At 35.6% G+C, this 25,687-nt stretch overlaps 2 protein-coding genes across 2 annotated transcripts; both read left to right on the top strand.

The window, feature by feature from the left end:
- Window positions 1-13,816: 13,816 nt before the first annotated feature.
- Window positions 13,817-16,529, top strand: LOC145166269 (rop guanine nucleotide exchange factor 1-like). Its single transcript, XM_079085210.1, has 5 exons — window positions 13,817-14,456; window positions 14,846-14,962; window positions 15,051-15,595; window positions 15,666-16,016; window positions 16,111-16,529. The coding sequence occupies exons 1-5, from the start codon at window positions 14,126-14,128 to the stop codon at window positions 16,423-16,425; spliced, it is 1,659 nt and encodes a 552-aa protein (XP_078941336.1). The 5' UTR covers window positions 13,817-14,125; the 3' UTR covers window positions 16,426-16,529.
- A 1,705-nt stretch (window positions 16,530-18,234) lies between these two features.
- LOC145166267 (F-box SKIP23-like protein (DUF295)) lies at window positions 18,235-19,963 on the top strand. Its single transcript, XM_079085209.1, has 2 exons — window positions 18,235-19,530; window positions 19,698-19,963. The coding sequence occupies exons 1-2, from the start codon at window positions 18,352-18,354 to the stop codon at window positions 19,722-19,724; spliced, it is 1,206 nt and encodes a 401-aa protein (XP_078941335.1). The 5' UTR covers window positions 18,235-18,351; the 3' UTR covers window positions 19,725-19,963.
- Window positions 19,964-25,687: the final 5,724 nt, after the last annotated feature.

Here is a 25,687-nt window from a genome sequence, read left to right as displayed (position 1 = left end):
AGGAAAATCAAAAGTACAGAGGGAAATCAAGATCGACATACCAGAGAATTGGGGCAAACTTTGAACTTTTTGTTAGGGTTGTCTTTAGTCTTGGATGTGCATATTCGATCTGGGAGTCGACAATCACAAAGCTCCTCTTTCTTTGTGATGGAACCAGATAAACTGGGAGTCGACATCTTCTTCTTCGATTTTGGGTATGGGTTTGAAAGTTTTTTTTTGATTGAATTTAGGGCTAGGCATCGTATTATAATCAATGTAACTCAGAGATGATCTACGTAGGAGTGTTTTCTTTTAATGAGTGTCCACATAGGCAGCCATGTCAGCAAATATGACATCATCCGGTAATAAAGATTTAATTTACACACAACAACAAGTTCAAAGGTAAAATGTGGACAAAAAAAATTCAATGACTAAATGTGTCCAAAACCAATAATATATTACTCTTTTAAGTCATTATCCTTATTTTTCATCCATGCTATTCGTTATTCTCCATATTTTTTTATCCAATTAAAATTTAAATGGAATACACAAATAAGCGCTAACAATTTACATTTAGTTTATTTAAAATTAAACAAAGACATTCTATTTATCTCTTTTTATTGTGGATTTAAGCATCCATAATAAGATAATTTTTTAAAAAGTATTTTTTATAAAAAAGCTTAATGTTCTTATATTTATTAGGAATTTTTTAGAAATTGATACTAATACAGATCTTTCACAAAATGGTCTTATGCTTCATAAAGTTTCAGAAATGGTCCTTGTGGTTCATAAAATAACAGAAATGGTGCCCTTGTTTAAAACATGGGCCCTACATAATAGAAAAGTTATATAAATTGTCAATATATTTTACAAAATTATAAAAGTGTTTCCTACCTAGTAACAAAATAACATAATGGTCCCCATATTTCACAAAGTTATAGAAAATGGTCTCTAGGATATGCCAAATTTATAGAATTGTTCCTCGTGTTTCACAAACCTTATAGAAATAGTCGATGTAAGATAACATTATATAAATTGTGTCAAAAATGTAGGATTATTACACTTGTTGTAACGCCCGAGCCATCCCACTAGTTGATTTTTATATTTGTGTACACATAACACCTATCCTAAACAACTATAACGGCTACATTAACTAAATACCTTTTGTTAAAATATTTATTTGCCAAACAATGACAATATTATGGACCAAAAAATAATTAGGTCAATGATTAAAATAAATGACATTAAGATATAATATTGAACGAAATTCTCTTAGAGTTTGTTTGATAAACTCTGAATTAGTAAACATTCAACGTATTTGATACACCAGTTAAACGAATCAAAATCCTATGAATGGTTAAGAGGCCTTACATTCTCTAAACTATTAAGAGATTGAAATCATTAAGACATTGAAACCATTCACCGCTAAATGGTTCAGTTTATCAAACGACCACTTACTATGAATAGATCTAGACGAACTTTACCATATACACATACATTCATACAAGGTTTTGTTGGATTAGTGTCTAAGTCCATAACTATTTTGGTATGTACTTGACCCGATTGTGAGCGTGGTCCTTTTGGGTTGCCTTCACCATAGCAATTTGTAGGATGAATTAAGGAGAGAAAGGTTTAATTATGATTTATTAATATATTATGAGAATAATATATTAAAGGAGAAATCATATAGTTTAATTAATATTAGTCAAGAATTAATTAAGAATTAGTTTTGTGACTAAAAGAGATTAATTAAATTTAGGGGACTGGAGTTGTAATTATAAGATAATTACAATTGGGCTATGGATCACCTAATAATATATAGGTTGGACGAATTCTATGGGAAGCCCATAAGGAATTCGTCCAAGGGATATGTTAAAGGAGTCCATGGGCTGCTTAGGGCTTAAGCAGTCAGATTAGGGTTTCCTAGCTGTAAACCCTAATAGCCTACATGTATATAAAGGACCCCTATACCCCAAAAACGTGGCTAAGTGTTCATTTAGGGTTTCCAGCCGTTTTTGGTGCCTCCCCTCTCTTCTCTCCTTCATCCAATTGTTTAGTGGTGTTTGTGACTCCATTAGAGGTGCAACACTTGAGGCACTAAGCTTTCTGAAGCCAATCAAATCAAGGAATTGATTGTTATTTCTATATAACAATCAAAGGTAATTACTAAACCCTTATTTCAGTTATAGTTTATTAGATCTAGGGTTTATGGCTTTGGATTATCAATTGCATGTTCATTAGACAAACTAGATCCAAAGCTATTAGGGTTTGCATGTACACCATAGGATTGATGTATTGCTCAAAACCCATCAGTGGCTATTAGGGTTTGCATGTACACCATAGGGCTGTTTGTTAGTGAATTTGATGCTTATTTGATCGAATTTTGGCTGAAAATCGATTTTTTTTAAGGTTTGCGACTTGACTCGCCGAGTCAACTGGGTGACTCGCCGAGTCCATAGTGAACTCGACGAGTCCAAGCCTGACTCGACGAGTCAGAGGTTCAGATGGAGGATTTTTCGGGTTTCTTGCCTATTTTTGCTGTGGGATAATTACCAAAACGTTTTTTATTGATAGAAATCGGATTTTTATGATATTGGGTGATTATCTTTGCCAAAATAAAAGATAATTTCATATTAATTGAATAATTACTTCCTTATATGATTAAATTTAATTATTTGAAATATTTGGTGTATTATCTTGCAAGAAATTAGACTAGGTCAAAACTATATAATTCCCTTATTTGTATTGTTGATCTAGAATGTTCTTGACAAAGTTTGAATAGTTTCAAATTACTCCCTTTAAGTTTTATAGTTTAAGTTTGAACTTAAAAGTTTTGTTTTTGAAATTTAAATAGTTAAACCCTAATGTTTTGAAATGTTTCAAAACTTGCCCTCAAGTTTTGGAATTTAAAAGTTGATTAAAAGTTTAATTTTGAAATGTTAAATTCTAAAAACCCTCGTATTTTGAAAAAGTTCAAATCACACCCTTATGGTTTTATTTATTAATTAAGGTGTATAATTAAAGGAGATTTTATAAACCCATAAAGTTTTGGTTTACATTTAATTAAAATTAAAAGTATAATTTATTAAATTAGACCACCTAGTATTTTAAAAGTGTAAAATACACCTTATACTATATATAACATTAAAAGTCTAATATTATATATATGTATGAGTAAACAGTCAGTCTTACCGTTAGTAGGCCTCATTCACGAAGCTGGTCTATAAGGGGTGTTTAAGGAAATTGCCTATAAAATGGCGATTGAATGGGTATCCACTCTTTCCCACCGCACTCTTGACTAGTGGAGGGTCGTTAGCCGAACGGGTAGGATAGGACGAAACCTTCCATTATAAGTATAATGAAGTACAAAGTAACTACATGCTTTACAAATTCCCAAATTCTAGTTACTTTAGGCAAAATGTGAAATTGTATGCTAATCCACAGAATTACACTTCGTACCCTTGTCAAACATTAGTGGAGTGTGTGTGGTTAACCGACACACTAATTTGGGGTTGACATTGGTAGTGAAGGGTGGCTCGATGTTTATCATAAATCAATGGAGTGTGTGTGGTTAACCGACACATTGATTAGGTGATAGTATCATTGAGTGCATCAAGTAGATTCGTATGGTTATTCACACCTTATTTGTGATCCTCAGCATCCCAGTCACAAATAGAAGGGCATAATCGAGATTAAACATGCCATTGAAAAGTTCAATGAATCTCAAAAGATCTAGGAGTTTCAATTCATTTAAAACTTAAACTTCATTTTTTTTTCATGGTGGGAATTGGTAAATCGTCATTTACCTAACTTCAAATATTCTGCAACTAGATTACGACATCCCTCTTCTAGGTTGTAGAGTATTGTGTTGGATCCTAGCCTTGATGTTTCTTTTGGGTGTTACATCAAGGATTCTTATCAACTAACTTGAATTTTCTCCCGTTTTGTAGATGTCTAAATCTTACAATGGTCTTCCCACGTCCCTTGGAACAAGCTTTCCAAATGAAGATGACGTTCCACGATACGATCAAGGAAATGAGAGTCATGCTTCACTTCCTCCACCTCCTCCAATTATTCTCCCTAACCCACAAGTTCAAAGGCTTGAAAATTTCAAGCTCACTCAAGCCCTATTGGCAAGTAAACACGAAGATGGGAAACCCGTGTGTGCACACGTCTTGGAGATAAAGTCACACATTGATAGGTTAAGGATGATGGGTGTCGATATCTCAGAGATGTTGGCTGTTGACTGGGTTCTTTAGTCGCTTCCTGAATCATATAGTGAGTTCGTTAGAGAGTACTATATGATGGACCACGACGTGACCCTCATTGATCTCACCTATTTGCTTATAGCTGCTGAATCAGCAATGATTTGGCGTGCTGGTCAAGCAAATTTGTCTGGTGAATCAAACTCCCAAACTTCAATGGACACTGGCAACATTGGAAGTCCAGAAAAAACTAAGTCTGTGATTGTCCGATGTGCTGTGCCAAAGGAGTCCATTTGCTTTATTGCCAAGAGAAGGGGCATTGGAGACGAAGCTGCCCAAACTACCTGAGAGATCTAAGAGATGGGAGAGTCAAGACGTATGGCTCTACTTCAGGTAAAATCCAATAACTAACTCTATAAGTTCATATTCTTTGATTTTCAATACATGATTTGATAAGATTACATTTTGATGTTTTGTAGGATCGAAGAAAAGAGAGGAAACTTAAGGGAAGAAGTAAGCTGAATCTGATCGTGAAGAAATGGATTTCGATCGCATTGCTTGAAGATCGGATTTTTGAGCTACTACTTTAGAGTTAGAATAGATTGCTTAGAAATTGAAATAGCATAGTTTTCATTTGAATTGCATTGTAAGGACAAATTTTTCCGCAATAAAATGAATTTTGATTTCGTCTTATTTATTTATCCTTGCAATGGCATATGTGAAAATGGATGTTTATGTATTTCTAATTTTAGCAATGTTGAATTGGGTGTGATTATTGATTATGTTATTTGTGAAATGTCGAGAATTTACCAAATAGGGAGAGTTTCTCATCGCCCAAGTTTCAATTGGACAGAAACTTGGAATCATACAACTTGGTTGCGTGATGAATGAGAAACTTCATATTTTGGAAATTAGACTAATTCCTTGACAAAGAGTCAAGTGAAGGGCTAGGGATCATGTACACTTGGTTGTGCGCTGATCAAGTCCACCACAAGAGTGATAAAGATATTCGTCATGATTTACTAAAGTTTAGTAAATATGATTATACTTATAAGACTAAGTGTAATTCTGAGTTGATTGAAAAGGTTTCAATAAATGGCAGAACGAATAAGAAGAATCAAGAAGGCAGAAAGATAAAATTTTCTCTATTCTAAGAAGAAGGGAGAGTACCTTTTATTGTGTTTTATGATAAAGTATTAATGATTAAGAACCATATCTCAATTGATCCTCTAAGTGAGTCTTAGTACATTTGTATGTCTAAGAAGAGGAATCGGGAATTGAGGAAATGGTTAAATCAAGAAGTCAATCATACTTCGTTCCAATATCGAATCTTAGAGTCATACTCCAAGATTGCGAATTGAGTGACACGTCTTTAGTAGGTTTATAACACTCAACAAATGTGGAATTGGAAAAAGTCTTCTTATTCCTGCACATTTGAGATTGGTAAGTTGTGATGTCTTGGATAAGACAAAGACCAAATAGAACCAATTATGTGAAGTGATAGTCTTGATAAAAACTACACTAACTCTTGAATATTTGTTTTGTCAAGGAATGTTTCTTGACAAGAGAATCTTATATGTCAAGGAGTCAGTGAGTGTCTTAATGGTCTTGAAAGGTTTCAAGAACAAATCAAGAGTTAAACCTAGTTGATCATCACTAGCACACGACTTGAGGTTTAAAGCCTATCGTGGATGACATACTCTTTTTCTGTGCCATTCCAATTGAGTTAATTATGCATGTTCTATGAGTTCTCATTTGAATGCATAAAGACAAAGCACCTTGATCAATGGAAAGTACATTGATATGAAAGGGTGAGTTGCTTGGAAGACATGGTGGGCACTCGTGTTACCATGAGGCAAGAAATCAAGATTGAACAAGTTCAGTCCATATGGTTTTGGATTTGTCGCAAACCTTCGTTTTGACAAATTCACATGGATAGGAACACATACACTTTAAAATCTAAGTGTCATGAGGTTTCCCTCCTTCATGAAAATGATTGTAAGGAAATGCTTTCACTAAGAGAGATTTTAAGAAGATTGCAATTGTGAAAATTGTATTCTCAAATTCGATTATGATTACGGCATCCCTCTTCATAGTTCGAATTGTGAGATTTGGCAATTAGTCTGAACATTTGGGACTTAGTAACATAAGTTCTGAATTTCTTTAGACACACATGTGAGCTATCTAAGGCAAAGGTGTATGAGCTTACAAAGCTTAGATAAAGGCTTATCAAAGCATTAGGTATTAGAAATATGAACTTAAGGAATTCAATAAGCATTGTTTTCTGGAAGTTCAATTGTTTTCTGAATACATGTCAAAGCTAGTGGGAGCATAAGTGTTATGCTGGTAAGAAAATAATCATCATGTTAGTGGGAGCATGATTATTATGGTAAGTATTGCAAGTTAGCAATATTAATTATAGAAAACAAAGATTCACTTTGCAAAGTTGCAAGGGTTGAAAAGTTGTTTTGCTATAATTAAGGGAGAGAATATTATACTTCGTTTCAAAATTCTAAAGCTTAGATCGAGAAATGTTAATAAATTTAGTCAAAGATACATAGTGCATTCTCAAAATTCGATTATGATTACGGCATCCCTCTTCATAGTTCGAATTATGGGAACAGGGCACATAAAATATTATGGCAGAAGGTTGATAAAGTATCACGTCTTTATGTGAGACATTATGCATCGTGTCCAATACGCTTCGGGTATAGGATCGATTGCATATGCTATAATATTTGACCATTCTAAAATTTTCCAAATGCCTAGGGCATTAAGAGGGAAAAAGGACTAGAAATGGTTTTGACTAAAATAATTAAACAACTATCAAAGGACGATCTGAGGTTCACTGAGGATTTGTCGCTTGTGAGTAGTTGGAAGTATAGTACTGGATGGACTATATTGACATTATTATGAATAGATAAGATTCTATTAAGAATGAGTTGTCATACGGCAAATATGGAAATGTTTCCATTAATGGGAGTTGGATATTAAGAAATATGTCTAGATTAGAAACTTTTATGCGAGAAGGATGTTCAAAGGAATGTACTTTGAATGTGAGACTTCACGTCTATGGAATTGTCTTGTAACAATTTCCGATAGAATAATTTGTAATTTCATTAGCCGGGTCTTGGTGACTTTTGTGCTATGACATTACGAAAGAATCATTGCATAAAATATTAGAATCTGACATATTCTAAAAGTGGCAAGAATTTGGTATTCTTATACTAATAATAAGGATTGGGGATTGTGAAATGAGTTTCATTGGAAAAGTTTTTCAATTGATCTATTTCACAAAGTATGGACCATAGGAAACCAAAGTGTGCATGCTTGGAGCATGGGACAATTGTGGTTATAATTCGAGTAATAAGTTGATTTTCTGAAACAGTAAGCAATGAATAACGAGTAATCAATATGGTGTTTAAATAAAAGTGTTTTTATTTACGCTCAAAAGTTTTGGGCCCATAAAGGATTAATATTATTATTGTGTTTCACTTTGCATGTTTTGACTTCCAGAATAACTGGGTTATTCGAACCTCCACAGTCGGTCATACGTTGGAAGTAGGTATGAAGGAAGACTGTCATGAATCTGTCTGTAGATTGTCTAAAGTGTTTAGACATAACACAAGTTTGCTGCAGAGTTCATGAGTGCTTTGATAAGATTAAAGTATTGGATTAAACCCACGCTCACTTGAATCACTTCATGGATTTATCACGGGTGATTAGTGAGACGATAATATTGTATATTCTTGAAACCGAGACGTGTGAGTTGTTATTTGCTGGTCGGTTGCACATTGATGATAAGTAAACGCACCAGTAACTTGGTGTTATAAAACTTATTGTTGTGTGTAATTCGATTAGTAGGTGCAAGCAAGAATTTGAGTCAAAGTTTATCCATTCCTTTTACCCAAAGTGGGATAAAAGCGATATCTGTGGGCCTCTCGATGATTTAGTGATGACACCCTAAGCGCTTGGCCAAGCCGGGACTAAGTTGATGTGTTCAATTGTAGTCTGTTGTCAGTCGTCATAAATCAGAAGTCGGGAAACAGTATAGAGAGAATAATTAAAATTCATGTCTTGTGTCTATACGATATCTTGAGAATGGAGGAATATATGATCCCTTATCTAAAGGACACGCGTATCTGATAAGATCAGAGTTGACAGCGGCTTTTGAAAGCTACGATTGCTGATCAGGTTCTGAAGTTATGCAAAATAGTTATTAGACTTATCCAAGTGGGAGACTGTTGGATTAGTGTCTAAGTCCATAACTATTTTGGTATGTACTTGACCCGATTGTGAGCTTGGTCCTTTTGGGTTGCCTTCACCATAGCAATTTGTAGGATGAATTAAGGAGAGAAAGGTTTAATTATGATTTATTAATATATTATGAGAATAATATATTAAAGGAGAAATCATATAGTTTAATTAATATTAGTCAATAATTAATTAAGAATTAGTTTTGTGACTAAAAGAGATTAATTAAACTTAGGGGACTGGAGTTGTAATTATAAGATAATTACAATTGGGCTATGGATCACCTAATAATATATAGGTTGGACGAATTCTATGGGAAGCCCATAAGGAATTCGTCCAAGGGATATGTTAAAGGCGTCCATGGGCTGCTTAGGGCTTAAGCAGTCAGATTAGGGTTTCCTAGCTGTAAACCCTAATAGCCTACATGTATATAAAGGACCCCTATACCCCAAAAACGTGGCTAAGTGTTCCTTTAGGGTTTCCAGCCATTTTTGGTGCCTCCCCTCTCTTCTCTCCTTCATCCAATTGTTTAGTGGTGTTTGTGACTCCATTAGAGGTGCAACACTTGAGGCACTAAGCTTTCTGAAGCCAATCAAATCAAGGAATTGATTGTTATTGCTATATAACAATCAAAGGTAATTACTAAACCCTTATTTCAGTTATAGTTTATTAGATCTAGGGTTTATGGCTTTGGATTATCAATTGCATGTTCATTAGAAAAACTAGATCCAAAGCTATTAGGGTTTGCATGTACACCATAGGATTGATGTATTGCTCAAAACCCATCAGGTTTGAGGGTCGAAAAATTTATTGAAAAAAAAAACATGGTTTAAGTCCCAAAAAATGAAAAAAAAATGGTTCTAGACCGTGAGTAATTCGTGTATCATACCCTAATAAGTTTCTCTTTGTTCTTATTTTGTGGAGTAAATTACATGGATGATCCTTTAGCTTTCCAGTTTTTCTCTGATATGGTCCCTACGAAACTTTTTTCCCTGAGATGTTCCATATGGAGCAAACCTTGCACACAGAAGGCCCTTATAACTAACTCTGTTAACAGATTCTGTTAAGTAATTGTAAATGATGAAAATATCCTTTTTTCTTTGTACACAAATGGTCCTTTTCTTTTTTTTTTCTCTCTCTCTCTCTCTCTCTCACACACACACACACTCTCTTTCTCTGGTCTTCATCATCCTTAGCTCAGGCACCAATGGTATATCCACTAGAGATCCAGCAACACAAACGATGGGGAAATGCTCCCCGTTTATTGTCTGATCGGAGAAGCAGAAAAAGAAACACAAATGGAAAGCATCGATCGGGAAGCTCTGGTGGTCAAGCAGATTGCGAGGAGGAACAGCCGACCTCCAACGACCCTTTGTGGTGCTTTTCTCGTCGTTGGCGACCACCAATCGAGGGGAAAAGGAAGCAGCTGGATCGAAGGGTCAAGGAGCCGCCGAGAAAATGAAAGGAATGGTCACCGGTGGTTCTGTTGATTAGAGTATGAAAAGGGAAATGTGGCAGTTGGTGGTTTTCGCATCGACGACGGTGCTAGCGAGGGGCTCCTCCGACAGCTCCCTCATTGGTTCTTCTTTCTTTGTCCGGCAATAGAACGCAATGAGAAGGGGAGGCAAGGATCGAGCAGAACAGAAGCATAGGATGTTTGGGGTGATGCTACTCGGCTGGAGAAGGAGATGGAAGGGCCAGATCGGAGGCAACAACCTCCTTTCTTCTGGTTCGTTTTTCCGGTGACCAATCCTTTCGGCAGGGCTGTGAAGATCGAGGGGGACAACAACAGCCGTAGGGGGTGTTTGTGGAGCTAGATTGCGATAGAAAGAGGAAGGAAGGGGCAGTTCCGGTGGCTGACAGCCTCTTCCTTGGCCGGTGGTGAATAAAAACAGGAAGGGGAGAGAAGTGAAGGTAGAGAGGAGTGATATAAAGAGAGAGAGAGAGAGAGAGAGAGAGAGAAGGGCCCTAATTTTTTATTTCAAGTTAATAACATATTAAAATAAAATATAAAAAAATAAAAACAAAGGGCATTTTCGTCTTTTCACATATACTTAACAATATATTTTAATAAAGTTAGTCATAAAGACCTTTTGTGTGCAAGGTTTGCTCCGTAGGGACCATATCAGGGAAAAAGGTTCCATAGGGACCATATCAGAGAAAATCTGGAAAGCTGAAGGACCATCCATGTAATTTACTCTATTTTGTGTGAAAGTCGTGGGTAATGCCGTAATATGTTACCCACAAATACAATGGCTCGTTTTATAAGAAACTAGGCGAATGCATGCGCGTTGCACAGAAACGCCTATATAATTGAAATCTTACAAATATATGTTTTTTTCTTAAATATAACAATAAACGTTGTTAAATTTGATATAATAATTTGTATACTAAATTGATATAATATATTGATTATTTTGAATTATATGATAATATATACATCTATTATTAGGATTGTCAATTCTGGACACGACCCGCGACACGACACGAAATAAATGGGTTTGAGTTGAGTTATTCAACCCGCCAACCCGTTAACCCGCCAACACGCCAACCCGTTTATTAAACGGGTCATATATGGGTTTCTCAAAAAATAAACGGGTTGACCCGCCAACCCATTTATATTTTTAATAAAAAAAATTATTTTTTTAAATGTATTTATGTATCAAGTATTAATATTTAATAAGTATTATATAATAAATTACTTTAACACTTGAATTATCTATGTTTGTATTAATGTTTAGTTTGAACATGTTTCTATGAATGTTTTAAATCTTCATTTGGATGTTTAAGACTTAAGTGTCTAAAATTCGGATATGTTTGCATCAACCATCAAGAATTTATTCATATTTAATTGTCAATTTTATTTATGGAATCTGACCCACGAACCCGCTAACCTGTGAACCCATATAAATAAATGGGTTGGCGGGTCATATATGGGTTTATGTTCCAAACCCGCCAACCCGTGACCTGTATATTTAAATGGGCCGTGTTTGGGTTGACATATTTTGACCCGCCAACCCGCCAATCCGCGACACGCCAACCCGAACACGACACGATTGCCAGACCTATCTATTATAACTGTATAATCTCAACCGTTTGAATGACGTCTACTCGCGAGTTACTAATGAATAAAATTAAATATAATATATGATTTAATATTATTTATTGTTGTTGTTATTGTTAATTAATTTTTTAAAATTTATTTGCTTAACGTTTTAATTTCTATCATTATAATTATTTAAAACATCAAACATTGTTTTTCGATTTTAAAGGTAACAATATAATCATTTATATAGAGTTATTTTTAACTATTATTATTGTAAGTTATTTGAAGCTACTTATTTGAAAACTTTTAACGATTATACAAATATCTTTAGGAAATATTGTAGTTACAATTCAGTTTTTGCATTTAGCATTACAATTTATCACTTTTAACTATTCACAAAATATTCATTGAGTTTTTTAAGTGGAACTAAAATTTATATTTAAGTTGACACGGTAATGTTATATTTAAATTAACAATTTAATTTTGTCCAAACTGTTCAAAAGTTGTAGCTTTAAATTGATAATGATTTACATACAACAACATATTAAATATAACAAATTAAGTATAATCTGTTAAAAATTAAAGACATAACTTTATAAGTAGAAGTAAATATGTTATTTAAATATTGAAATTTAGTTTATTTATGATTATACTTTAGGTTTGATATTTATTTAACCTTATTAACCAACTTATAATCATTATTAGAAAGACACTACAATTTATCACTTTTAACTATTTACAAAAAAATATATGGGTTGTTTAACTTAAACTAAAATTTATATTTAAGTTGATCCTGTAATGTTATATTTAAATTTATAATTTAAGTATTTTATACAAATTGTTCAAAAGTTGTAGCTTTAAAATGATAATGATTTACACCCAACAATATATTAAAACTAATAAATTAAGTATAATATGTTAAAAGTTAAAAAACATAACTTTATAAGTAGAAAAATATTCTTTTAATATTGAAATTTAATTTATATATAATTACACTTTAGATTTGATATCTATTTAATCTTATTAACCAACTTATAACCATTATTAGAAAGAAATTGAAAAGTCATGAAAGTTTCAAATGAATGTGGTGAAAAGAAAAATACATGAGAGTTTCAAATAAATATGGTGAAAGAAAAAATGTTTCATTTATAATATAATATGATGATATGATGATTACCATTTTTCTAAATTTTATCCACAAATTACCCACTGATTTTGAAATACGTGGGTAATGGCCATTTTTTTCCCATAAAATTTTCTCAAAAAATATTTCGTGTGTAATCCATCACAATTGCTTTATAAATTAAGGTTTTTTAAATTTTGGGAAATCCATGGCATATATGTGGGTAATTAGCTATATATTTAATCCGTGGGTAATTTTTGTGAGTGATATCATATTGTATAGTAGTGATTGCTATGTCAACTATATACAAGAACTATTGTCGAATCCTGGAAGCCTAATCATTTAGAGATTGAGATATATAGGATGTGTTCGACACGAAGCGTTTGAGAGCTTCTAGCTTCCAGCGTTCGACAAAACGCTCCGTTTTGAACAGAAAGCTTCGTTCGGCACTACAAGCTTCTAGCGTTTAGTTTAAACAAAACACTCCAAATCCAAATGCTACTTCATGTAGCGTTTAACAAAACGCTACAAGCTACCCGCTACAAGCTACCTGCTACAAACTAATTTTGCCGAACACGCCCATAATCTCATGAATGATTTGTTAAGCACTATAGTCTCTATCATGAGGACAAATTTGACCATAGAATTGTAGAGTATCGGTTACATAGGAGCATATACTCTATCCTTAGGATGCTAATAAAAAAGAAACTAGACGGTTGAAAAAAAAGCATGCTAAGTATGTATTGTCAAAGATGACCAACGACGATCTATTTCTATGTCAAAATAATGTTTGGATATAAGAAGAAACAATGTGAAGTGCCATTTATTATAAGATTATGAATACTATATAAACTTCTAGATATATAAACTTCTAGAGGGAGTTACTTGATACCATATCTAACTATATACAAAAACTATAATAAAGAGGAAACAATGTCAAGTATATTTCTTATAGATTATGAATACTATATAAATTACTAGTTACTTCGAGACCATATCAACTAAATACGAGAACAATAATAAAGAAGAAACACTGTGAAGTGTATTTCTTATAGATTATGAATACTATATAAACTTCTTGTTACTTTGATACCATATCCACATTAGTTTCCATTCATGCGAAAGCATGTTCTAATTTTTAATGGGGTCCATTATGTCATTTACACATAACCCAGGGGTTGCGATATAATTTTTTCTTGCAACAGTAATTTCTGAGAACTGTTGTGTAACGTGTGCTGTCTGTATTACCCAGTTCATTCTACTTTTAGATCATCTTCAGACTTCCGCCCCCTTTCACCTCGGTCCGTTCTCCACCACCAGTTCTTCTGCCATCACCACCACCACCACCGCCAGTGCGTACGCCATCACCATCACCATCACCTTCTATGATCTGTAATTTCACAAACCTTTGAGATGTCGTGAATTGCTGATCTCCAATGCAATCCCTCATTTCACGGAAATGTGTTCCATTTAGATTGTCTGATCGATTGAACATTTTATAAAATTGAAATATATGATATGGCTGCAAGTGCACCTTCGTCGTACGAAGAAACCGTCAATAATAACTCGAGGAGTAGTAGTGAACGATGTTGCGATGAGAGCTACAGTCTTAGCGCTGACGTCAGCGAATCTGAAAGTTCTAGCAGTTTCTCTGGTCGCGGCTACAACTGCGGAGCTACTTCCAGTTCCTTGACATCCTCTCCACTCGGTGCTGCTTTCCGTACTGTTTCCGTCACCGATTCCATCTTCCCGCCAACGCCGTTCGCCTTCCCGCTGTCTAGCGGAAAGGATGACGTGATAGGTTGGGAAAAGAAGCAGCATAGGAAACAACATGATACCGATTTATCTGGTCAGTCTCCATTTCTTTCTGTAGGTTCATTATTATTTTGATTGCTGATTGTGATGTGATTTTTTGATATAAATTGCAAATACACTGTCACTCTATGTTTATAGGGGACAAACAAATTGATCACACATTTATACGGACATTACTGTTTGCGTTTCTCTCTCGGCATCTATATTTTCATATCGATTGAGCCATTAGTTTGACCAGTGATTTGGGGTTTTTTACTTTTTATACAACTCGAGATGAATTCGTATATCTATCCGTTGTTATACTCGGAGACAAATTTCTGTATTTGGCCTACTGCTACTTGTTTATTAGATCCAAGAACATCCCCCCTAATTGATGTCAGTGAGTTTATCTTAATCTCATCTGCAACTTTTCATGGTTTACAGAGATCGACATGATGAAGGAACGTTTTGCTAAGCTTCTTCTCGGAGAAGACATGTCTGGAGGTGGCAAAGGAGTTTGCACTGCCCTAGCAATCTCAAATGCCATAACAAATCTATCTGGTCAGTGGATTTTCTCTTCTTCTCTGCTAAACCACCTAATCTATTACCCTTTTCTTATTGGAATCTGTAAATGATTGAAAAACAATAGCATCCGTGTTTGGAGAATTATGGAGGCTGGAGCCATTGGCGCCACAGAAGAAGGTAATGTGGCAAAGGGAAATGGAATGGCTTTTATCAGTAAGTGATGCCATTGTAGATCTTGTCCCTTCAATCCAACACTTCCCTGGTGGAGGAACATATGAAGTTATGGTCCCACATCCACGATCCGATATGCATATGAATCTCCCTGCATTGAAAAAGCTGGATGCTATGTTAATTTGTATGCTTGATGGGTTTCGCGATAGGGAGTTCTGTTATGTTGATCGTGGGATAGTCTTAGCTGAAGCTGAGACTTGTGATACTCATGCATATCCATCAAGTGTTTCAGCAGCAAGACCTTCAGTTAGGCAGGAAGAAAAATGGTGGTTACCTTATCCCAAAGTTCCTTCAAAAGGGTTATCAGAGGATGCCAGAAAGAAGCTGCACCAATGCAGGGATTGTGCAAACCAGATACTTAAAGCAGCCTTGGCCATAAATAGCAATGTACTTTCTGAAATGGAAATCCCAAGTGCTTACTTGGAAACATTACCTAAGGTATAGTTTTCTAATTATTATTATTATTATTATTTTTTTTTGTAAAGATTAAAAAATTGTTGTGGTGCAGAATGGAAAAGAGTGTTTGGGTGAAATCATCTATCGATACATAAGTGCAGACAAATTCTCCCCTGAATGTCTTCTTGATTGCCTTGATTTGTCATCAGAGCACCATACTCTTGAAGTAGCCAATCGTATTGAAGCAGCCATTCATGCATGGAGACTAAAAGAGTATAAAAAACATCCAAAAAGCAAACGTTCATCTTCATCATGGAGTAAAAAAGTGAAGGGTCTACTTGCTGATAATGATAAGAACAATTCTCTAGCACAAAGAGCAGAAACCCTTCTACATAGCTTAAGACGCCGCTTTCCTGGGCTTCCACAAACTTCCTTGGATATGTCCAAGATTCAATATAACAGGGTATGTTAATTACTAATTATTTAAACATAATAGTAGTAATAGTAATATGAAAAATAAGTAAACAAGGATGATGGTTATATGATGTTTTTTGTAGGATGTTGGGCAGTCGATTCTAGAAAGCTACTCAAGGGTGACTGAAAGTTTGGCGTTTAACATAATGGCAAGAATTGATGATGTCATCTTTGTAGATGATGATGCTTGTGTTGTTTCGGAATCTTTGTCGATTTTCAATAAAAGAGGAGGTTTAGGAGGGACACCTGTCCAAAAGCGAATGTCCCCGAGTCCGTTTTCAATCCAACACTCATCGCCATTTGCCACTCCAACATTCTGTTTATCGCCTGCTGAAACAGACAGGCCATGGACATATGCTGCTGGAAAAGCAACTGTTAATGCTCCAGAGCGTCATTGAGTTTTTCAGCACCTGTTTTTGTTTAATTATGAGTAGTAGAGATTCTAATGTAATCACTTTTGATATGATTACCATTAATAAAAGAGTTGGGAGCATCTAAAGTAGTTTGGTTGTTGGTTGTTGGTTGGTACCAGACAAATAGATACCTAATTTCATAATTTGGCTTCAACGACCTTGACACCAAAAAATGTTATTAATAATTTTTTTTTTTTTTTTTTTTTTGGTAAGAAGTATTGAATCCGCCATAGTAATCAAAGGTTTTAAGTGGATGGAAAATCATTTGTTGTTTTGGATCTTTTTGCAATTCCTTCTTAAATTAATAATCATGTTTCAATTTTTTTGCAATTTGTTTAACGCTATGAAAATGCTTCTATACACGAGGGTGGCAATAACCGTTTAACACATGAAAATTTTGTATTTATAGGTATGTTCAGCAAATATACCTAAAAGGTATAGCTTTTATTCGTTGTATAAGTTTTTACTTTTTATAAAAAATAATTATAAATTTTTTGGAATATATATTTTTAAATAAAATGGCATTCGATAAAAATGTGATTTTTTAGGAGCAAACCTTTTAATTTTGTTTTACTACGCAGAGAGTCAGAGACTCTTCTTTAAAAAGGATTACCAAGTTTTTGTTTTAAGCTCTCTACTCCCAAATAAAATTTTAATTGGAGGTTTTTTTTTTTTTTTTTTTCAAAAATAAAATATTCAAACTCCTAAAACCTTATTGCCAAACACACGTGGTGCATGAATAATGAATTGCTGCAATCATATACTTGATAAGTTGATTCAACGGTTGTTGAGTGGTGAAGATGAATAGCATACAATAATAGCATTTGAAAATAAAATAAACATGATAAAAAAATATTTATAATTTAAGTTATGTTGAATGGAAGAATTGTTGTATAAAATCACGGTCTCACAATTATTTTTGAGAAATTAAAAACATAAACTGATTTAGAATTTTTATTTTTTAAAAAAAATATTAATGTTATTGAATATTTTATGAATAAAAATAGATTGAACACAAAAAAAAAAAACACCCTTTGATCGTTAAAGCCTTTAACGATTAAAAGTTATTTGTTTCTTCAATAAGAAATAGTCAAATAGATTATAAATAATTTGTAGAAAAAAGGCCCAATTCCTTTCCTTTAACTTAAAGGAAAGGAATTGGGCCTTTTTTCTACAAATTATTTATAATCTATTTGACTATTTCTTATTGAAGAAACAAAGAAATTTTACCTAGTTTAATAAAATAAATAATTTATATTTTTTCAGATTTTATCATACGAATACAATGAATGATACATGTTGATTATCATTTTTTTTTCATATTATATTCTAAAATTATTTTGCAAATTGGTTAGATAGCTAAACAAAGATAGAAATAATAATAGTATTAGATTATAGAATTAGATTATAGAATAAGATTCTACATTAAAGTCTTAAGATTACATTGAACCAAAAGATTCCACATTGTCTACTTAAACTGCACGCGACTCGAACTGATATTAATGAACAACTATATAAAATCATCAATAACATAATATTCCAATAATTAGGAATCAATAGATAATCATATTTAAATAAGAGTTGCATTAAAAAAAAAGACATGTATGCATGTAGGTTCCAGTTTCTCTTTTGTGAGGCAAAAAATCTTTAATTAATGTTTTTTTTTTTTTCCTCCTGAAATTTCTGATATTTTGTATTAATCACAAAAAGTTCAAGAAAAGGACCACATCTACAAGCTTCTTCGTAATTTCGTAGCAAATAAAATAATTAGAAGATTACCAAACATTTTTGTTAAAATCAAATTAAAGAATTTTATAATTTATCACATGTTCTTTTTGGTTTTTGTTTTGTAATTTGTGTGAATGAAACCTCTCCATTTCATGATTTGTTTTCATTATCATTCATGTAAAAATGGCAGACTGGTCTCAACTTCCGAGAGAGCTTCTTGATCTCATATCCAAACACCTCAACTCCGAGACCGATCTTGTCCGTTTCCGATCTGTTTGCACCTCCTGGCGATCCTCCATACAACTCTTCACTTCCCGTTTTCCGATTCTCCCAAAAACCGGAATCTCCGATTCCACCTGGGGTTTCTGCCTCTCCAAACGGACCATCTTCCGTGTCGAGTTAGCTGATCCCGATTCTGATTCTCAACAAACCCACGTTCCATGGCTAATCAAGGTCGAAAGAGACAAACCCCCAAAAACTCATCTCATGAATCCGTTAACTGGATCCGATTTCATCCCCCTCTTGCCTAATTTCCCTAGATCCCTTGATTTGTTGAATTTCAGGGTTACGGAATTAGGCCAAGAGTATGTCTTAAAGTACATTAATTATCGTCCTCATGCGAATTCAATTGGGGATTCCGTAACCCTTTATATGGAGAAGGTTGCGTTCTGTAGGTCGGGGGTTAATGGGTTCATGTTATTGACGATTCACACTAGTGGAAGATTGGCTCTGTTGAAAATCGGAGAGAAGAAATGGAACATAATCAACGATCTGCCGTCGCCTTACGACGACGTTATATTCTATAAAGGGGAGTTCTACGCTGTGGATATCACCGGCAGGACTGTTGTTCTGGTTATGGATGCAGAGACGACACTGAAGGTCATAGCGAATTCTGTGTTCGGCGGGGATAAGAAGTTTCTGTTGGAATCCATGGGGGAATTGTTCATGGTTGATAAGTTTTTGAGCGTTGGACCTGACAATGATTTCGATTATGATGATGACAACGAGTTTTATGAAGATTTCGATTGTTTCATGAGTGAAAGAACTGTGAAACTTGAGGTGTACAAGTTGGATCACGAAGAACAGAGGTGGATCGAGGTGAAAAGTTTGGGTGATCGAATGCTGTTTATAGGCGATAATTGTGGGTTTTCAGCTTCTGCTTCTGATTTCCCTGGATGCAAAGGTAATTGTGTGTTCTTCACTGGGCTAAGTAGGGAAGATGATGGTTTGATGAAGAATCGTGGTGTGGGTGTGTTTGATTTGGAGAGTGGTAGCATTGGGCCGATTGCTAATAATTCTGCTAACTCTCAGCTCTTTTGGCCTCCCCCTCCATGGCTTCATTCGAATCCGGTGGCTTTAGAAGTAAGTCTTCCCATTTTTACCATATTTGTTTCACCATTAATCTTTATATCTATCTCGTTTTCATGGAAGTAGAAGTTCGAATAAAAAATCATTATTTTTCCCTCCATTTTGGCACAGAATTGGTTAAGGTGCTAAGTTTTTGATATGATGCATGTTTGAAATTGCAGGATGGATTGAATCATCTTAACATCTAATTGGATTCGAGCAAAGACAGAAGTCGAAAAATTAAAGTGTACATATGCTCTTCATGGTTTCGTTAGCATCTAAATTTCGACTAATGAAAAGAAATTTTAATGTTTGACCTTTTTTTTTTCTTTCTTTCTTTACAATAATTCGTTGTTTTTGGTTTATGTTGCTGCTTGTTCGTTATGGTATTACATTGCTTTTGGGTGTATGTTTTTGGTTCAAGAAAATCAATTATTTGTTGTGGTTATTTTATGTAGGAGTTTGAACTTGTTTTTTTTTCTGCATAATCGGGTAGAATCTAGGTTTTGTGAATAGGATGATTTGGGAACGTAATGATATCTTCGAGTGTGTGGAATTGATTCAATTGCACCAAACCTCTTCTTCCTATGGTTGTAGTGGAAAGAGATTTTTTGGATGAATTCACTGTGAAAAAGTGACCTGATGCTCAACTTGATGTTAATTGTTGAGGATAGTTAGAAATATTAATTTAACAGAAGATGAAGGGGATAGAGTAATATAATTGATAACAGAGGTTCGATGGTGAAGGAGACAGCTCGCTCTAACGTTGTGATTATTTGATTATGCGAAGAGGCTACAAGGGCTTTTCAGTAAATACCGCCTCGTTAATTTTGTTCCACGCTTTTGAAGGACACTAGAATTCTACAAAATTGTCTCATTTGAATTATTGGGTATCTTGTTTTTGTTCCAGGTAGATGCTACTCAAAAGGATATTGTTCTGTTTTGTTTCGCCCCCTCTCACCTTACCAAACGCGTATTAAAGATTGACAACATGAGATTAGATAACTTGGGGTATCATCATCTTGGATAGTATTTTTGATATGTGATATGCTATTAGAAGTTTAAAACTTCAATAGACATTTAAAAGTGAACTCTCTTTTTCATAAATTTTTGGATGAGAAGATCCATTAATAGACATAGAAAATAAAGGCTGAAAGACTACATGCACCTAATATTGATGCAGCTTCATTAATTATCTCAAGCTCGGTAGTGTAGAATGGGGAGACCAAAGGACGCCTGGACGGAAGTTCGTCGGAGACAGAGTGAATCCGGCAGGAAGCGACTGGAAAATTCAAGCACTATGTTTGTCTCCAACTTTCCTGATGGGACTCGGTAAGGAGACTATTAAAAAGATCTTTTCTGGATATGGCGACATCTCGGATGTTTATATGGCGACAAAGAAGGATATACACCGGAAGAACTTTGCTTTTGTCAGGTTTAAAGGAGTGGATGACGAGATGAGGCTAGAGTATTCCCTTCAAGGTATCAAATGTATGGGGTCAAGGTTGGAGGTAAACGTGGCTAGGTTTGAAAGGAAAGAAGGGCCAACGAAAAAGCGGAACATAGTCGGAAACTGGCCAAATCCCCCACGAAAATCTACAGACTCTTTCTGTGATGGCAGAACCTTTGCAACAGTGACATCAAGGGTTCAACAAGACCTGCCTCCCTCCCCCCCCCCCCCCCCCCCCCCCCGGTGTTAACAAACAAACCTATTAATCTAGAGACCGACACCTTCTGGGCACAATGGATACTTGGTCAATTAACTCTGATCGGGGCTGTTCGTAGCATAGAGCATCTAAGGAATTTACCGTTGAAGTACAGGTTGGGCCAAGACGGTGCTTATGGAATGAAATACATGGGAGGACTGTCAGTCGGTATTCAGAAACCTAGTCGACGTCAAGGAGTTCCTTCGTGACGAAAAACAATGGGGTAAATGGTTCAGTGAATTCAAGACCGGAAGCTCTTACGGTGGGAATCTGGAAAGGATTACATGGTTGAAAGTAATTTGACTTCCTCTACACATGTGGAGTGAAGAAAATTTTACTCGAATCGTACTGAGTATAGGTCAGCTCATTGGACCCATGGAGATCCCGTTGAATTTGCAGGATGTTTCGCATGGCAAGATTTGCATCCTAACAGACAAGAAGACAAAAATTAACGAGGAGGTGTTGGTGGAATCAAATGGGAACATTCAAAAGGTGGGGCTTGTTGAATACGATTTCGATTGGTCACCATTCCCTGCAGGACCTTGGATCAGTTTGGCCTTTATCGATGATGAAGATGATAACCTGGTGATAGGTGATACTTTGGATGATGATAACGCGAGCAAAGGACCAGAAGAAGTCGAGTTAGAAGAAGGGTAGATACGACACGATGGGTGTATTGGGGGCGCACGAATGACATCCTCGGAGCCGATGGCGGTTGATGACGGGCCTTCGCCGAAAAACAGGTGTCAGATGAGCGAAGCACAGGGACCGGAAGTTGGTTCGCCGGTGGAGGCCTCAAGGAATGGGGAAGATCAATCGTTCCCTACCATTAATGGTTAGCGGGAAGGAACAATCTTCGAATTTAATGTAGAGTCGGCTAAGGATGATGGTAAAAGCGAGGTTCCTGTGGAGACGAACATGGGGTCAAAAATTGACTTGGTTAAAGCTGGATGTTTTGGGCCGTTTTCAAATGGGCTAATTAATATTGGGGGTAGGAAACTTCCTAATTCGTTTGGGTCTGTTTAGAACACGGAAGGAGAATTAACTTCGGATACAGACCTCATAATTGATGAATCACTCACGAAGAAGAGGCGTTATTCTTCCCCTTCTCAAATTGACTTGAATAATAATCCTAATGGTTCTCTCTCCTCTAGTCTCGATCATGCGGAGGAAATGGCTACTATGGAATTAAATTGCCAGTCTCTTCCCATGGATATGGGCGACAAGAATCATGGGAGGTCATAAAGAAACGAGATAGACTTAACAATTGAGATTGGCAAGTTGGTTGACGTAGACATTGAAGTCGGGAACGAGATTTTAGAAGAGGTCATGGGAATAGAAGGCCCCGGTTGAAAAGAGAAGATTATGGGAAGAAGTAGCTCAAATTAAATCAAATAGAGTGTCAATGTGGATTTTTACTGGAGATTTTAACACAGTCAGGAACAAGGAGGAGCGAATAAACTCGAGATTTTGTCATTTATCCGCGAATGATTTCAACCAATTCATCAGTTCAAACACTTTATTTGATTTGAGAATGGGAGGCTCAAAATTCACCTACTTTAGACCTGAAGATGGAGGGAAGTTGAGCAAACTGGACAAATTTCTGGTTTGTGACCAATTTATGGAGACCTTTCCTAGAACATCGGTGACGGTCCTTCCTAGAGATTTGTCGGATCATTGTCCAATTGTGATGAAAACGGATTGCGAGGATTTTGGCCCGAGACCATTTAGATTTTTCAATTCTTGGATGTATCGCAGGGGATTTCACGAAGTGGTGTCAAGAGCGTGGGCGGAGTTTTGGGGGATTTGGATGTGCTGATTCTTTTCTACCTGCTAAACTCCGATTCCTTAAAGCAGAAATAAAGAAATGGCGAGACTCCAATTTTGCCAAAGAAAATGGGGAGTTAATTGAGTGCAGGAGTAAAGTAGCACAAATTGATTTAAATGCGGAGTTGAGATCACTGCTGGTGCATGAAATTGGGAACAGATCAAAATATCTGAGTAGAATTACTGAAATTGAAAAAGCGAGAGCCATGGACATGAAGCTATCCTTAAATGACTATAGACCAATAAGCCTTATTGGTGCTTTATACAAGATTGTTGCAAAAGCCTTGGCGAATCGGGTGAAAGAATGTATCAGTAGTTGTATCGATGAGGTGCAATTGTAACGCCCGTAGATCCGGGCTAGTCAATTTAGAGACGATAAGCATCAAAAATGACTTTTGATGGAAGATTATTTAGAAGGATTAATCTTAACCAAGTTGTAGTATATGTCTCAAGGTTTCCGAAAATATAAAGAACGCCGAAATCCGAGTTATAACGAAGAAGTTATGACATGTCGAAGTTTCGCGACAGAACCGGCACAACACAGCGCGGCGTAAATAGTGAATTTACGTTAGAGCGATATTTGGCCTTAGCGATCTAAACGAAAGTCGTAGAATACGTTAAATCGAGAGCGTGCGTGAAAAGAACGCCCAAATCTGACTTCGTATGAGAAAGTTATGATTTTTCGAAGTTTCGGCTTAGCAGTGTACAACCCGAAGTTCGAATATGAGATCGAGCGAGATTTAGCCGAAACAATCTAAACGAGAATTGAAGATCTCGTTGATAGTAGTCCAACGGTAAAAAGACAGACGAAAACGGAATTCAGATGAAGGAGTTATGAATTTATAACGGAGTTTTCCTGTCCCGGCCTACTAAAAATAATATAATAAAAATAAAATCAAAATTAGCCAACGGAGTCTAAACGAGAGTTGTAGATCATAATCTCACCTACGCGTGGATATAAAGAACGTCGAAAACGAAGCTCGTATGCGAAAGTTATGAATTTCTGAAGTTCGAGGCGTGAACCCCAAGGCTGTGTCAGAGCTCACGAGGTGAGCATATGTGGCTCACGAGGTGAGTCAGTTCACGAGGTGAGCATTAGAAACTCACGAGGTGAACAGATGATGGACGTCTTCCAGGGCAAGTGGCCATGACGAACGCAATGACGTATCGAGCTCACGATGTGAATATTAGAAACTCACGAGGTGAGCTAGTTCACGAGGTGAATATTAGAAACTCACGAGGTGAACTCAGAAAATTCACCCTATAAATAGAAATCGAGGGTCAGCCGATTTTGGTTGCTCATCTCTTACTCTCCCACTCCCGATACTCTCTCTAAGCCCTATTTTAACCCCCCCCCCCCCCCCCCCGAAGCCCCTGTATCATCCCGAGACCCGAAGCGAGTCCCGAAGCCCCGAAGATCCCGAGAAGTGCAATTCTCGAGCCGAAGCTCTGCCAGCGAGAAGCCAATTTTTGTGAAGATCTTCCAGATCTACCGAAGAGCTACTACTCTTAGAGCCGTAGTGTTGTCCGATCATCTTCTGATCAAGTGAGTGTATAGTTACTTTCTTTTAACGCATAAATATTAAGTATTTGCTATGAAATACGTGTTATGTGTTTATATATATATATATATATATATATATATATATATATATATATATATATATATATATATATATATATATATATATATATTGTTGTTTATATGTGTGAGTGTATAGTCCCTTTCATAAACACGATTTTAATACAAGTATTGTTTGAATGTATTAAGTATATGTTTTGGATGAGTGTGTAGTCACTTTCTTCTAACATATAAGTATTAAATATTTGCTACTAAATACGTGTTATGTGTTTTTATATTGTTGTTTATTTGAGATAAGCGTGGAATGGATGTTTTATATAGGTTTTAAATCAGTTAAACTGTATATGTATGTTATATCTACAAATATGTTGGGTAGAACATGGGTAGACGAATTAGTTGGTGTGTGATGACGGATGAGTTTGAGGATGAGACGAAAAACGAACCTTGGTAGCTATGGATTTAGTACCGTATAGACAAACGTTGGTAGCTATGGACTTAGTACCTACACTGGTAGCTATGGATTTAGTACTGTAAAGATAAACCTCGGTAGCTATGGATTTAGTACTGTATAGATGAACCTTGGTAGCTATGGATTTAGTACTGTATAGATGAACCTTGGCAGCTATGGATTTAGTACCGTATAAACGAACCTTGGTAGCTATGGATTTAGTACCGTATAGACGAACGCTGGTAGCTATGGATTTAGTACTGTAAAGATAAACCTCGGTAGCTATGGATTTAGTACTGTATAGATGAACCTTGGTAGCTATGGATTTAGTACCGTATAGACGAACGCTGGTAGCTATGGATTTAGTACTGATAGATAGACGATGATAGCTATGGAATTAGTGCCTAATAAAGAATCCTGGCAGTTATTATCTTAGTGCCTAATAAAGAATCCTGGCAGCTATTGTCTTAGTGCCAAATAAAGAATCCTGGCAGCTATTGTCTTAGTGCCTAATACGGAGTGAACGAATAGATGACTCTTAGGGTAGACCCTTAAGAGTAAGGAAGATAATGGGGATGGGTAATTGGGTTGATTGTTTGATGATTGAAT

Source organism: Lactuca virosa, chromosome 3 (genome assembly GCF_052849685.1).
Source record: "Lactuca virosa cultivar CGN04683 chromosome 3, Lactuca_virosa_CGN04683_v6, whole genome shotgun sequence".
NCBI lineage: Eukaryota > Viridiplantae > Streptophyta > Magnoliopsida > Asterales > Asteraceae > Lactuca > Lactuca virosa.
The sequence above is the reverse complement of the archived record's forward strand: the minus strand, read 5'-3'. Positions and strand labels throughout refer to the sequence as shown.

Coding starts and splice junctions, on each gene's coding strand:
- LOC145166267 (XM_079085209.1), top strand. CDS start 18,352: ATGGCAGACTGGTCTCAACTTCCGAGAGAGCTTCTTGATCTCATATCC. Junction 19,531..19,697: donor CGAATCCGGTGGCTTTAGAA/GTAAGTCTTCCC, acceptor TTGAAATTGCAG/GATGGATTGAATCATCTTAA.
- LOC145166269 (XM_079085210.1), top strand. CDS start 14,126: ATGGCTGCAAGTGCACCTTCGTCGTACGAAGAAACCGTCAATAATAAC. Junction 15,596..15,665: donor ACTTGGAAACATTACCTAAG/GTATAGTTTTCT, acceptor GTTGTGGTGCAG/AATGGAAAAGAGTGTTTGGG. Junction 16,017..16,110: donor CCAAGATTCAATATAACAGG/GTATGTTAATTA, acceptor TGTTTTTTGTAG/GATGTTGGGCAGTCGATTCT.